Genomic DNA, 15,111 nt, shown 5'->3' with positions numbered 1-15,111 from the left:
CTCTCTCTCTCTCTCTCATGCCTTAGTGAGTTGGTTTTATATTCACTGCTCACGCCTGCGCTAGACAGTCCATCTCACATAGTTGTGTTACAGGTTTCCTCTTGGTAGCTTTCTTGCCCTGTAATTGAAAAAGTGCATTCATAATCAAGGTGTCGTGAGCAGGCAGCTTTTCATCAACTGGGCAGCACATCCTTAAAGCCAAACATTGCTTATTATGGGAATTCAAAAATGTCCTCTATTTATATACATATATGATAAAAGATGTTTAATGTAGATATTGTAAAATTGTTGTTAAATTGTTGTTTTTTTGAGGCACTTTCAGACTAATTCCAGTCAACGCATCACAACTGGACTTGACCTTGATTGGCTCCCTGTAATAAATTATTGTATTATATTATATAATTATATATTGATTGGTATAATTGTTGTATTGATTGTAGTGTGACTGTTCTGTCTGTGAGGACTTAGTCTGCAAATCCGTTCAATGAATACCCTTTCAACTAAGCATCATGAAGAATGTTGAGCCATGGCATATTTGACAAGAAAATCACGAAAACTGAATAATATGAGAACTTTAAATCCTGTCAGTCCTTTGACTTCGTGTTGGGATAAAATCACTAGAGTTCTAAGGATGAACTTTTAGGGAGTATTTGCCCCTCCATCATCATGTTGATGTGTAACATCTCTCAGATAAAAAAATAAACAGGGATTATTCTTTTCGTTTGTGATATTTAGTCATGTCAACGTGGGGTCCAGGAACCACCAGGGGTCCTTGAGGCGGTTCCAGGGGGTCCCCAGCAAATTGATGAATTGTTAAACTTCACCATTATTCTGGACAAAATCATATAAAAATATTCTCAAATTTGGGTTTGAGAGACAAAATCTCATCACATGGGGGTCTGTGGCCCTAATGTGGACTAAATTAGGGGTCCTTCATATGAAAAACCTTCCCTGTCCTCATGTTTTAGTTCCTCTGCATATACAGTAAGTTGGTTGCAGCCCCTTTTGCACAATCCACATCTCAACTGTCTCAAAACGTAAAAATCCTTCTCTAACTCGTCTGCTTCTCTTTGTCCCTAACATTTTGTACATGCAGTGTATGTTCCATATTGATTTGCATTGTGGGCATGTTTGGGTGAATTTGCACCCCATTACAAATGCTGGGTGCACTCTGCCCCCTGTAGAAAGGTTTCCAGTGGTACTCAGTGGAGAAAAGGCTCACTTTTTGGTAGCAAACTCCCACATGGTAACTCAGCCTAATGCAAAGTCTGCAAAGTCTGAATCCTCTTTGTCATTCTGTCTCTCTGCGGTGCAAACCTCAGCAGAACAGGCAGAGCAAAGTCTTTGTCAAAGACAAATATAGACAAGAAAAAAAGGAGTAGAGAGCAAAGGGAGACCGTGAAAAAGAGTCAGAGATGAAACAGACAGAGACGAAAGGGAGGGAGACAGACGGACAGAGTACGAGACAGACAGAAGGTGTGTATGATTCCTGTGAGATCTCTCTCCCGCTCTCTCCTTTGAATGCTCTGCACAGGGGAATCATTTCAAAGAGTTCGGATGTTGAATGGCTTCTCCTTTCATGGTTTCTGCGATGCTTCTCTCTTTCCTCCAGCTTTCCTCCCGCTCCACCTATCAGTCTGGTTGTGCCCTTCTCCTCTCCTGTCATTCCCTTTCCTCCTCTCTTTTTCTCTGCAGTCAGAGCTGCTGCATTGTTTCTCCCTGGAGGCGATAGATAAGATAGGATGCCTGATGTGTGGTTTGGAGGGGAGAGTTCGCAAATGACCTTAGCTATGGACGGATGGATGGATAGAGGGGTAGAGAGATGAAGGGATGAAGTCCTTGATGTGCTATTCTCAGAAATTGCAGGGGAAGCAGATGGATAAATGCATGTATGAATGGTGCTAGACTGCAAAATATACCCTGCAGATAAAGTTGAATACACAGTCGTCTCCTGCTGTGTAAATTATTACTATATAACATGTCGTTTCAGCCAAGCAGTCTGATTGGTCAAATGTTCCCACCTTGTTAGTAATTCCCATAAAGCATTGCTTGCTGTTCTTTATTGCTTACTATTTCAGCTCTTGTGCAGGAAGCATTTTACTGATGTTTCTTGTTATGTTTAATATGTCTATAGGCTACTTATCGCATCACTGCTGTACCTATAATCACAGTAAAAACTGCCCTCTCCGGTTTTATTGGTATAATGCAGTGCAAACAGATTTATCCATAATTGGATAAATAAATGGATGGATGTCTAGCAGAGATGAATGGATACACTCACATTATTCTGTTTTTTTTTTGTGGAAAAAGTGCTGATAATTTGAAAAAGCAGGTTTGTTGTTTCCTTAACAACCAGCTGCTACTATCAACAAACTGATGTCCAGTTAACCAGAAACTCCACAACACAGCCAATGCAGTCCATACTGTCTCTTAATTATCAGAGTAACAGCTACTAACAACTTTACTGCTGCTCCCGCTACTCCATTTTCATTCTGGTTGTTGTTGTTGTAAACTGTTAGCTGTACCATGAAACCCAGACTCCTCTTCATTGAGATTAGCTGGCTCTCCCAAACTGTTCTCAACTTCAGAAAGCGCTCTGCTCTGCACATCGCCTCGCAGCCTTCCCCCGATTTACTTAAATGTAAAAATGGCGCTGTGGAAGAGTGTGAACGCGCGCTGAGCCTACAGATAAAGCTGAGAATCTGGTCTGACTGTTCCTCTCCTCTCCTGTTTGTTCTTTCAGCCACCTGTCCGGCTCCAGACTCAGGGACCTCCTCCACATCTGCAGCCCCTTCATCAAACGAGCCTGCCTCATCTCTGGCTACGTGAGTATCTTTTTTACATTTGCATTTGAAGTATTTGGCAGGTTGGGATTCAAAAGGAGGCAGTAGTGGTATGTTGCTGTCCTTCACCTGGTGTTTTGTAACTGTACTGAGACGCTCTCTCCTCTGTCCTCCTCCAGGTGGTGATCATCATGTCGTTCAGGCTGTGGCTGATGGGGGGGTCCATGCCTCTCTTCTCTGAACAGGACAACCCTGCCTCCTTCTCCCCGCATCTGCTCACCAGGTCAGCAGTCACCCACACACACACACACACACACACACACACACACACACCACACACACAAACAACACCACCCTGCAGGAAGTGCAATTGTGAGAGGCAGGGAAACCAAACAAACACAGCTATTGAAGTATTCTTTGGCTAAGTTGCAGGGTTTCAGTAAACTGGTTCAATATTATTTGCCAAAGGTGCAAACTGGTTCTGTGGTTTCAATCCACTCATCAATCAAGATTACATATTTATTTCTTTGCCCCCTGATATTGAGATGGATATGTACGTTTAGGGAAACTCACTTTTGACTTATTGGCAGACAAAATACAACAGTTGTATTTCAAAGGAGTTAGTAGTGAGTATAAGGCTTCAGCAGGAGTTAGTAGTGAGTATTAGGCTTCAGTAGGAGATAGTAGTGAGTATTAGGCTTCAGTAGGAGATAGTAGTGAGGTGTTAGGCTTCAGTAGGAGTTAGTAGTGAGTATAAGGCTTCAGTAGGAGTTAGTAGTGAGTATTAGGCTTCAGTAGGAGATAGTAGTGAGGTGTTAGGCTTCAGTAGGAGTTAGTAGTGAGTATAAGGCTTCAGTAGGAGTTAGTAGTGAGGTGTTAAGCTTCAGTAGGACTTGGTAGTGAGTATTAGGCTTCAGTAGGAATTAGTAGTGAGTATTTTGCCTCAGTAGGAGTTAGTAGTGAGTATTTTGCTTCAGTAGGAGTTAGTAGTGAGTATTTTGCTTCAGTAGGAGTTAGTAGTGAGGTGTTAGGCTTCAGTAGGAGTTAGTAGTGAGGCGTCAGGCTTCAGTAGGACTTAGTAGTGAGGTGTTAGGCTTCGGTAGGATTTAGTAGTGAGGTGTTAGGCTTCAGCAGGAGTTAGTAGTGAGATGTTAGGCTTCAGCAGGAGATGCTAGTAAGGATTGGGACTATCAACAGAGAGTAGCGAGGCCTGGTTTCCTCTCAGCAGTGTCAGTGTTTGTGGCTGTTGGTGTGACAGCATATAATCTGTCATTAGCGCAGCAGCCTGCGCACACACAGTGAAAAATAGCTCTGCTCTCACACGGCCACCTGGGAAATTTATACCGGATTCTCATATCCCACGTTCTGCCCTTCCCTCTCGCCCTGATTTCCTCCACTCATTTTGTCTTCTCCCTCCTGCCTGGCTGCGTCTCAAGGACCTCTCCATCTATCTATCTATCTATCTATCTATCTATCTATCTATCTATCTATCTATCTATCTATTTATCTGTGCTCTGGTCTTGGGCGTTCAACATTGCAGATGTGCATGTAGCCTTAACCTTGAAGGCTGTTGCCCTGAGACATTGTCAATTTATCTGATACGTATATGAGAGAGTGGGATGACCTCTGTGTGTGTGTGTGTGTGTGTGTGTATCTTCTATGTTTATGCATTCCATCTCCATCTGCAGAGATTTACCACCGATTATCCATCATGTCAGTGTTTTTCTGCCAGTCCATTTATAATTCATCACACCGGCATCCCGACTGTCATTAATCTACTCTTTGTATGAGTGTGAGTGTGAATATATGTGTGATAAATCAATTTATGGAACTCTCTGTCTTTTCCTGTCTCAGTTTCCCTGTTTCCCTCTCTGTCTCTCTCCCTGTGTGTGTGTGTGTGTGTGTGTGTGTGTGTGTGTGTGTGTGTGTGTGTGTGTGTGTGTTGACAGTTTCAGCATGATTGATTACAGTAACCATACGTGATGTGGTTCCAGTGTCACATTTCATCCTCATCATCCACTGCGGTTATAAACTCTACTGTATCCAGCAGATGTAACACACACGGTCCAGTCCATCTGTTAGTGTGTGTGTGTGTGTGTGTGCGTGCATGCTGACACGTGCACATGTCTTCATGTCTGTTATTGTGTTTATATTGGACTGACAGTGCTGCAGAGCAACGAGTGATAGCTCTGTTGGTTCAGCTGGGGCTATTTTGTTTCTTCCAAAGGTCAGGTATGTGTGTGTGTGTAGGTGTGTATGTCTGTGTGTGTGTGTGTGTGTGTGTGTGTGTGTGTTTGTGTGTGTGATAGAGAGTACCTCTTGTGTCTGCCTGTTACAGACAAGATAAAGAAAGTGAAATAAAAGGGGGGGAGAAAAATCAGTCAAGTGGTGCTAGAGAACTTTTTGAGGTGGTTGAGTCTTTCATTGAAGCCGCCTCATTCATTTGACGTTTTCGTGCCGCAGACGCCTCATTGTATAGCTGGGAGTGTGTGAAGAGGCGTAAAACAACTAAGAGTGCTGCTTGACACCTGAAGTCTGGATCCTCTTCCTATCAGACGAGACGCGGGAGAGCGGGAGAGAGCAGAACACCCACGCACCACCTGACGAATGACTCATTTTCTCTCTCCTTTCCCTGATCCCTCTCTACTTCTTCCTCTACTTTCCGTTTCCTCTCCTGTGCGTACGACTGTATGCTTGTGTGTGTGTGTGTGTGTGCGGGCAAGTATGTGTGTGTGTGTGTGTGTGTGTGTGTGTGTATGTGGGGGTGTGTGTGTGATAATTTGTGGTTAGAGGCCCTTGCAAAGTGTGGAAAAGGGAATTGAATTTATGGCCCAGACCCATCAGATGACGGCAGGTGGTGAATATTCTGCTGCATGCTAAACGGCCTGTCACCGCCACACTGGAAGGCTGCCTTATCTGTGTGTGTGTGTGTGTGTGTGTGTGTGTGCCTGTGAACATCTCTGCAAGTCCTCTGCAAGTCTTTTTATGCCTATCGACCATAGCCTGTGTTTATTTCGGAGTGTCTCCTGTGTCTGTCTTTCTCTCTGCCCGTCAATCTTTTTAATAGCCAATCTTAAAATCGAGGAGGAGGGGGGGGGGGGCAAAGAGAGTGGGGCAGAGGGAAAAGGGGGGGGGGGCAGATTTAGCTCTTCTTTGTCTTTTCCGACATCTTCTCATGGCCGTGTTCAGCTGGGGGGATTCAGCCTCCGCTCCTCCCGTGCCCGCTGTAGAGCCGCGTTGAGCCGGTTTATGGAAAACCGCTAGATCTTCCTGGAGGAAATCAATGCCCTACCTGCGGCTGGTGTTCGCCGGCTGCCTGATCAGAATGCGATCCGACACGGCCTGTCGGAATCGATGAGGACTTTAGCTCGCCGTGTATTGTACGGAGACCTCGATTTGCCGGAGTCAGGGGGGGGGGGAAGAATCGACGTTTTTGAGTCGTGCTCGGATTTGTTGGGAGTCAATGATGGGAAAGGAATAACGATGGCAGTTGAAAGAATGAATACTGATGAAGGAGAGGCAGTGCAGCTGAAGCCTCTGTAAAATTAGTACAGGTACTATCTACTGCCATAAGGTACAGCTAAAAAATCATTTCTAATATTAGTACAGGTACTATCTACTGCCATAAAGTACAGCTAAAAAATCATTTCTAATATTAGTACAGGTACTATCTACTGCCATAAGGTACAGCTAAAAAATATTTTCTAATATTAGTACAGGTACTATCTACTGCCATAAGGTACAGCTAAAAAATCATTTCTAATATTAGTACAGGTACTATCTACTGCCATAAGGTACAGCTGAAGCCTTTCTAGTATTAGTACAGGTACTATCTATTGCCAGTACAGCTGAACCCTTTCTAATATTAGTACAGGTACTATCTACTGCCATAAAGTACAGCTAAAAATCCTTTCTAATATTAGTTCAGGTACTACCTACTGTCATAAAGTTCAGCTAAATCCATTAGAATATTACAGTGCTAAAACTTGTTCTTTATTTATTGAGATTATGGGTATGATGGCGATGCAAAATGTACTCTACTCGACTCTACTCAACTTGTGTCAAATTTACTCGACTCTGTTCTATTCTATTCTGTTCTACTCTACTATACTTGGCTGTCCCCCACTCTTCTCTTTTCTACTCTACATGTCTCTGCTCTACTCCACTCAATCTATACTACTCTACTGTTCTCTACTGTACTGTACTGTACTGTACTGTACTGTACTGTACTGTACTCTACTCTTCCACTCTACCTGACTCTATTCTACCCTACTCCACTCTTCTCTACTCTACCTTACTCTGCTCTAGCCTACTCAACTCTGCTCTGTTCAGCTCTACTACTGTACTATACTCTACTGTATTCTACTCTTCTCCATTTGACTTGACTACACTTTACTCCTCTCCTCTCAACTCTACGCTAGTCTTCTCTTCTCCTCTCTTCTCCTCTCTTCTCTACTCTTCTCTTCTCTTCTCTTCTCATCTCTCTTCTCTTCTCTTCTCTTCTCTTTTCTTCTCTTCTCTTCTCTTCTCTTCTCCTCTCTTCTCTACTCCTCTCTTCTCTTCTCTTCTCTTCTCTTCTCTTCTCTTCTCTTCTCTTCTCTTCTCTTCTCTTCTCTTTTCTTCTCTACAGCCATGCAGTACTGCAGAGGTTGTACTGTATATACAGCTATACTGCAGAGCGGAAGCCATTAGCACTGTTTAGTGTTTACAGATATACAGCATCAGACCAGGACGTGTACACAGCCGCACTGCAGAGTTAAAGTCATTAATACTGGTAGCAGATAACAGCCATACAGCTAAAGTCATTTCTCCTCCATTAGAAACCCCATCGCTCTCCATTGAAGAAGAGCAGGAACCAATTTTGGCAGTAATGACGAGTCATTTAGCCACTGAGCTGTCTGTCTCTGTCTTTCTATGTGTGTGTGTGTGTGTGTGTGTGTGTGCCTGTATTTCTGTCCTTGTGAGAGCCAGTCTGAGTTTTAGATCTATGGGGTGAGGACATTTTTGCGAAGTGAGGTCATTTTGGCCGCTCCGCACTTCCTCAAGGGGTTAGTTCAGGGTCAGGGGTCAGGGGTTTAGGGACTGAATGCAATCAATGGAAGGTCTTCATAAGGGTAGAAGGGTGTGTGTGTGTGTGTGTGTTTCCGCTGTTGTGCCCTTTATAGCGCCCTTTTCTCGTTTTCTCCTCCCACCTCCTGTCTTGGTTTTTTTTTTTTTTCATCCGTCTCTCCCCTCTCTTCCTCACATCATCCTGTTCATTCAAGCAGACCCGGTGTTTCTCTGCCTGACCCTGTCCGGGCTGTTTTAATAGCTCCGGATAGCTGCCACACTCTGGGCCAGATCAATACTTCAGACAGCCATGCAGGCCTCAAGTCCGCTGAGAGAGAGAGAGAGAGAGAAAGAAGAGAGAAAAAGAAAGAGAGAGAGAGGGGAAAGATGAACACAGCAAAGCAAAACCACCAGCAGCACAACACAGGCTTTTAGCATTCAATACACTCCTGGCATAGGTTTACATGATTGGGTTCTAAATGTCGGGTTAGAGAGTTACACCTAATCAATATTTAACCTTGGAGAACCTTCTGTTCATTTTGTCCTCAGGTGAACTTCCAAATAGTTTCGGTGTAGAGATAAAGACACGATGATGATTGATTGATGATATTTATGAGTATGATTTATGAGCGATGGTGTTGTTTTGAATGACTAAATTTTTTCTTTCCCGCCCTTCTCCATTTCTCCTTCCTCCTTTGCTCCTCCTCTCTCCATCCTTCCTTCTCTCTCTCCCATCCTCTCTCCTTCCATCCCTTCTTCTCTATCTCTCCCTCTCTCCCTCGCTCGCTTTCTCTTTCTCCATTCTCCCTCTTTCCCTCCCTTTTTCTCTCCCTCTCTTCCTCCTTTTCTCTTCTCTCACACCTCCCCTCCATCTTCTCTGCTTCTGTCTCCCTCACTTTCTCCCTCCCTCCCTTTCTCTCCTTTCTCCCTTCCACCCTTCTCTCTCTCCCTCCTCGCCTCCCCTTTCCTCCCTCTCTGTCCCTTCCTCCTCCCTGCTATCCCTCCCTCTCTTCCCTCTCTTTTTCTTTGCCTCCCTCTCTTTCCCTTCCTCCTTTTCCTTCCTTCCCTCCCTTTTTCCATCCCTTCCTCTGTTCCTGTCTCTATATCTCCCCCTTCCATCCTCCCTTCTCTCTCTCCCTATCCTCCCCCCCTCCCTTATTGCCTCCTCCCCTCTCTCCCTCCTTCCCATTTTCTCTGCCTCCTTCTCTCTCTTCCCTCCCTTCTCCTTTGCCTCCCTCTCTGTTCCTTCCTTCTTCCCTAACCTCCCCCCTTCCTCTCTGCTCCTTCCTTCCTTTTCTCTCTCCTTCCCTCCCTCCCTCCTTTCCTCTCTCCTTCTTTCTTCCATCCCCTCCTGCCTCTCTCCGTCTCTCTCCCCATCCTCTCTTCCCTCCCTGCTTCTTTGCCTCCCTCTCTTTCCCTTCCTCCTTGTCTCCTACCCCCCCCCCCCTCCAGGTTTCTGACCTACTGTTACCTGTTGTCCTTTAACGCCTGGCTGCTGCTGGCTCCCGTTGTGCTGTGTTACGACTGGCAGGTGGGCAGCATTCCCCTGGTGGAGTCGCTGGGAGACGTTCGCAACATGGCCACCGTGCTGCTGGCCGTGGCCATCGTCGCCCTCTGTCTGCACTGCGTCTCCTCGCTGCAGGTAAGGGCCCGGGGGCGGGAAATGAGGGGGGGGGGTGGGGGAAGCAGGTGAAAACTAGCTTCAAGGTGCTATGTGTAGCATTTTATGTTTCTCACAATTTGAAAAAGGCATCCACACACTCAAAATCTGTGTAAAAATCATTTATTGCGAGCTTTCGGTCAGAGCAACTTTCTTCAAGGCATAAACAGGCAACAAGTGAACAAAGCAATAATATAAAGTCACTTAATTCCCCCACTGCAAAACACCTGTCATCCCAGCATATGACAAAGGGAATTGTAGTCCCAAAGATACCTGGCAGACTACAAATAGCCACAGCAATAGCACACTAAATACAATATATATATATATATATATTTACATGAATGAATGAATGTATATACTGGAATAAACAATAGAGGTCAATGCTATGTGGAGGCATCAGGCAAGAGCCATCATAAAACAAAACATGCAAACATAATACAATACAGCCAAAATCCTAATTTAGACCCAGAGGTTGCGATGTTCCTAAAGAATGGATCCAATAAAGCTCTCTTGTCCCCCCTCTAGAAAGATCAGAGTGTTTCTCAAAATTAAAGCCACATTTCCCATAAATCTCATTGCTTCTTGTTGCAAAGAGAATGCCTTTCTTCTCATCTCCTTCTTACATTTCAGATGATATGTGATTCAGGGAGTCTCCTGAAATTCCCCTGAAATCTGGCCTGGTGGCTCACAATGTAGAGGCTGCAGATCTTCCTAGCCATGGTCTTGTTGGCCATGATTCATTGATGGTAAAATACTACATGTAGCATCTTTAAAGGAATAGTTCACCCAAAAATGAAAATTCTGTCATCATCTACTCACCCTCATGCCAGCTGAAACACAGGTGAAGTTTGTCCATATAACACACAGGGAGGCTGCAGTACAACTCCATAGCAGCCTTCTCCAAAACAACTGAAGTCAGTGGGGACCAGTTCTTCAGAGTTCCAAAAAGACCTACAGTATATTTACACCATCATTTAGTGCAAATCTTAGCTACAGCTGATTGATTTGCAACAAATAATGGTGTATAGGTCTTTCTATTCACAGTGTGATTGTTTGGCTGTTTTTGTTTTGGAACTCTAAAGAACAGGTCCCCATTGACTTCAGTTGTTTTGGAGAAGGCTGCTACCAAGTTGTGCTGGCAACCTCCCTGTGTGTTATATGGACTAACAAACTTCACCTGTGTTTCATTTGGCATGAGGGTGAGTTTTCATTGTTGGGTGAACTATTCCTTTAACACCAGCTTATCGCTGTCTTTACATGCATACCAGCTGTGAGTATTTCTGGGAAGCGCAGTGCAAAAACACCACAGCAAAGACCGCTTAGCACCAAAAATGTCTCCAAAATAAAGAAAAATACAGGAACCCACAGATTACCGCTTTATCATCTAATGTTACTGCTAGCACACACTCACAATGGCCTACTCTGGCAGCATTACATCCTCATTAAAGGATTAACCCACTTACAGTGAAGAAGTCCAACAAATAACATGCAAAACCCAAGTCAAACAATGTAATGTTGTAATACGACACGACTTTATCAGGAAACCTGGGAACTTGAAATGAATCTTTAACTAGCTCCCACAGTGCTTCCACAAGCAGTTTGAGTTGTGTGTGTGAAACGTGAACCGGAAACGGCAAGCTTCTAATGCAGCAGCGGTGAAAAATAGCCGCAGCAGCAGCAGTGGCTTGTGGGCCGTCGGCTGGCCTTTAAAGGTTACAACCACAGGCGTTTCACATGTGTAGTTCAACCTAAGGACCTAATGAAAACCCTACAGTCACATCAGCTCAAGTCAATGCCGGGCCTTCTGGGAAAAAGAAAAGGTGTTGTGCGTGGTTGAAATAGCACGCAGACATACTTCAAACACACTCACACACATGCTGCATGTTGTCACCTAGTCACCAAACACACACACCACCACCGCACACACACACACACACACACACACACACACACACACACACACACACACACGCGAACACACACACAGGAACGCAGAGAGATTACATACATATCCGTTCTCTTTATTTATATTTTCAAGCCAGGTTCATCTCACACACCTCCTGTTACCGTGGAGACAGACATTGCTCCGTGAAAGGTGTGTGTACATATGTGGGTGTGTGTGTGTGTGTGTGTGTGTGTGTCTGTTTTCACAAGGTTTCACAAGAGATTTTCTCTCTCCCAATCAACAGCAGCTTTCTGCAATACCTCCTTTCCTCCCTTGGCGCTCTACATTCTTTGTTTTTTTTTTGTTTGTTTTTTCACACCATGCTTTTCTCCTTATCTCCCTCTTACATTTCAGATGATATTTCATTCAGGGAGTCTTTATCTAACTGTGCTAGACTTTCTGGGATAAAATATTCATCTAACAGAATACCTTTAACTGTAAGACCTCATATAGTCTCACTGAATGATGCCAAATATTGGTGTTATTTATTGACAATCCCCAGTCTACAAAGAAGAATAGAATAGAATAGAATAGAATAGAATAGAATAGAATAGAATAGAAAGATAGTGTTGGACAGTATTTCTTTTCAGACTGTTTATTCTGTAGATTAGTATTCGCATCCTCTCGACGAAATGAAAAAGTCACAACTCCGTCACGCTCGTGAAGGTCTCACACTCAGAAAAGTCTAAATATTTCAAAACAATTCTCTTCTCATCTATCAAAGCTTCGGTGGACCCCGTTTCTACCGAGCTCTCTGCCTCTGAATGTGTGAGTGGAGGCAGAGAAATGTCTCCTTGTGAAAAAAAGAAAGGTTTTATAACACTTCACACACTTGTGACTTGTGGGGGAGAATGAGTGTTGCAAGTACAGGAGGTGTCTGTGAGCGATGTTACACTGAATATGATATATAATCTATATAATAGAAAATGTAATTTATACCATCTATAAACACATTATTAAGAATGAAGCCTCTGACATGATTGTACAAATTACAGTTTCAGTCTACGTTTTGAGTTAAGTGAATCCAAGGACCCCAATTTACTCCAATTCACGTCATGCGGTGTGTGCATACGTGTGTGTGTGTGTGCAGAAACTCCCTGTGTGTGTGTGTGTGTGTGTGTGTGTGTGTGCGTGTGTGTGTGAGAGAGAGAGAGAGAGAGAGAGAGAGGAGAGGAGAGGAAGGGGCAGGCTGTGACAATGAGCCCGGAGATAAAGGTGAAGTAACGGACCAGTAACAGAAAACGCGGCGGCCTGCTGCCTCACAGGCTCTGTGGTTATTAAATTAGACTGACACTGTGCGTGTGTGTGTGTGTGTGTGTGTGTGTGTGTGTGTGTGTGTGTGTGTGTGCATACATCAGCATTAGGGTTCGACCAGTATGGCTTTTTGAAGGAAGATACAGATATTTTTTAATTGAAGCTGCCAAGACCCGGTATTTTGGTATTCAACGTCTTTAAAGCTGCACTGGTTAATTTCACATGCTGCCGGTCTCAAATGGCAGCGAGACGTAACTGTTTGAACTTCAATACCCAGAAATCCTGTAACATGACATCAGTAAACCGCACACAGCAGCTCATGGTTTGTGATGCTTTATACCAAAGGAAATCAAAGAGACGAGAGAGGAAAAGATCTAACGTTGGTGAGTCCAGCTTTCTCTGGACGGAGCGCTACTCAACACCAGAATTTAATTTGGGCAAATTGAGCGAATCTTTAGTGGAAATGGGACTAGTCTGCATGTGTGTGTGTGTGTGTCTGCAAATGTGTCTATGTGTATGTCTGTGTGTGCGTGTGTGTGTGTGTGTGTGTGTGGTTTGCGCATTGATGTGCACAGTAGCAGTACTTGTTCTGCAGTGGACTGTGAAGCAGGTTGCAGATGGGACACACACACACACACACACACACACACACACACACACACACACACACACGAAAATGATGAGGATAATGGTGATGATGTTGATGGTGTTAATTGTAATCAGAATGTCTGGGTGAGCTAATTGTCTCTCTCTCTCTCTCTCTCTCTCTCTCTCTCTCTCTCTCTCTCTCTCAATTCTTTGTCTACTTCACTGCCTCCCTTTTCTCTCACTCTCTTAGTGTTTGCTTATCTATTTCAGGTTGTTGATCAAGGTTATTGATTAAGATTATTGATTAAAGTTATTGATGAAGGATGAGTCCTTTTCTCTCCTCTACGCCCCTTCCTTTCACAGCTCTCTCTTTTTATTGTATGCACACATAAACACTCTTAGTTTCTCTCTCTCTCTCCCTCTCTCTCTCTCTCTCTCACACACACACACACACACACACACACACATTTTCTCTCTGCCCTGTGTGCAGTGTGTGTTAAGGCCTCAGGATACTGAAGGACAGCATTGTGTAGCAGTGTAGGCGTGACGACTTCAACTGAAGCGTAGCTTTTAAATGAACGAGGAAAGGGCATTTTTACATTTTAAATTACAGTATAAGTCCTTGCCGTCCAAAAAAAATAAAAATAACTGAACAAGTATGAAGTGGCAGTGTGTTCCTGATATGAAGCAGCAGCAGCAGCAGCAGAAACTCAAATGAGACCAAACCAGCAGAAACCTGAGGAGGAATCTGGGAAATGTGTATTTAGGCACTAAAGACATTTTAAATTAACTTTTTTTTCCCCTGCCTGTGCTTCCCGGTTTTTCCTCCCTCTCTCCCTCCATTTCTCTTTCTCCTTCTCCCTTTACCTTTCCCTCCACATTTACCGTCCCTCTTCTCTGCCTCCATCTCCCTCACTTCCTTCCTTCTTTCCTTCCCTTTGTCTCCATTCTCCCTTCAATCCTTCCTCCTTTTCTGTCTCAATTCTCTCTCCCTCCTTCCTTCTTGCCTCCCTCTCTCCCTCCTTCCTTGCCTCCCTCCATCTCTCTCAATCCCCCCTCCCTCCTTCCTTGCCTCCCTCTCTTTCCCTCCTTCCTTTTCTCCCATCTTCTCCCTCTTTCCCTCCATTGCACTAGGCTTCATTTTAAATAAGTGTCGTCCCCCACAAATAAGTGTCGTCCCCCACAAATGTTACAGGTTCCCCTTTGGTTAATCAGTAACAAGATGCATCATCCCAAGTTTCATCAAAATCAGACCGGTGATGTCAGAGAAATTACATTTGAATTATAAATCATGACCTTTAATTATAGTGCCCTCATTAGGCCAATCAGTGTAATTTGTAAGGACAGCTGGATTTGTGAAGCAGGTTTCATGTCAAACAGACTTACAGTGTAGGAGTTCAGATTGTGACCTTTAATTACAGCGTCCACATTAGAGTAATCAGTCTAATTTGTAACGGAGAGCTGGATGTGTGTAGTTTTGTGTCGTTCGAACGTACATTTTTACCGTTACGTATAGCGCCCCCTTTAGGCCCATCAGTGTAATTTTTCAAACACTTCAGTGTCTAGTGTCTGTTATGTGTTAGAGTTGTGTGTTTGTATATAGGGCTGGGTTTAAAAAACTGGTTTTCCAATTCAAATCTTCATTTGAATGATCCGATATCGAAAATCCCAAGATTGATCTTTTAATTTATGCCCAATATATGCCTGTAGAGTCTGTAGAGTTGCACAACTTGCACTATATTGTGTTGACTGCTGTAGTGTGTTGGTCATGTTAAATAAAAAGTACATTAATGTAACTTCTTTGGGGTCAATTCTTAATGTAAACATTA

The 15,111-nt window shown here is 43.9% G+C and overlaps 1 protein-coding gene across 1 annotated transcript in view; it reads left to right on the top strand.

Moving 5' to 3' along the window:
• Positions 1-2,743: 2,743 nt before the first annotated feature.
• The window catches only part of tmtc1 (transmembrane O-mannosyltransferase targeting cadherins 1), a gene marked incomplete at its 5' end in the record, with an annotated part of 45,489 nt that continues 33,121 nt past the window's right edge, over positions 2,744-15,111 (top strand). Inside the window, 3 exons of the mRNA XM_071546212.1 lie at positions 2,744-2,825; positions 2,963-3,066; positions 9,285-9,474. Coding sequence (XP_071402313.1) covers positions 2,744-2,825; positions 2,963-3,066; positions 9,285-9,474 — 376 coding nt within the window. The remainder of the gene's footprint in view (positions 2,826-2,962; positions 3,067-9,284; positions 9,475-15,111) is intronic.

Source organism: Centroberyx affinis, unplaced genomic scaffold (assembly GCF_046629955.1).
Source record: "Centroberyx affinis isolate AG114_WGS23_722 - 3 ecotype Tasmania unplaced genomic scaffold, CSIRO-AGI_Caff_v1 ptg005179l_1, whole genome shotgun sequence".
Taxonomy (NCBI): domain Eukaryota; kingdom Metazoa; phylum Chordata; class Actinopteri; order Beryciformes; family Berycidae; genus Centroberyx; species Centroberyx affinis.
The sequence above is the reverse complement of the archived record's forward strand: the minus strand, read 5'-3'. Positions and strand labels throughout refer to the sequence as shown.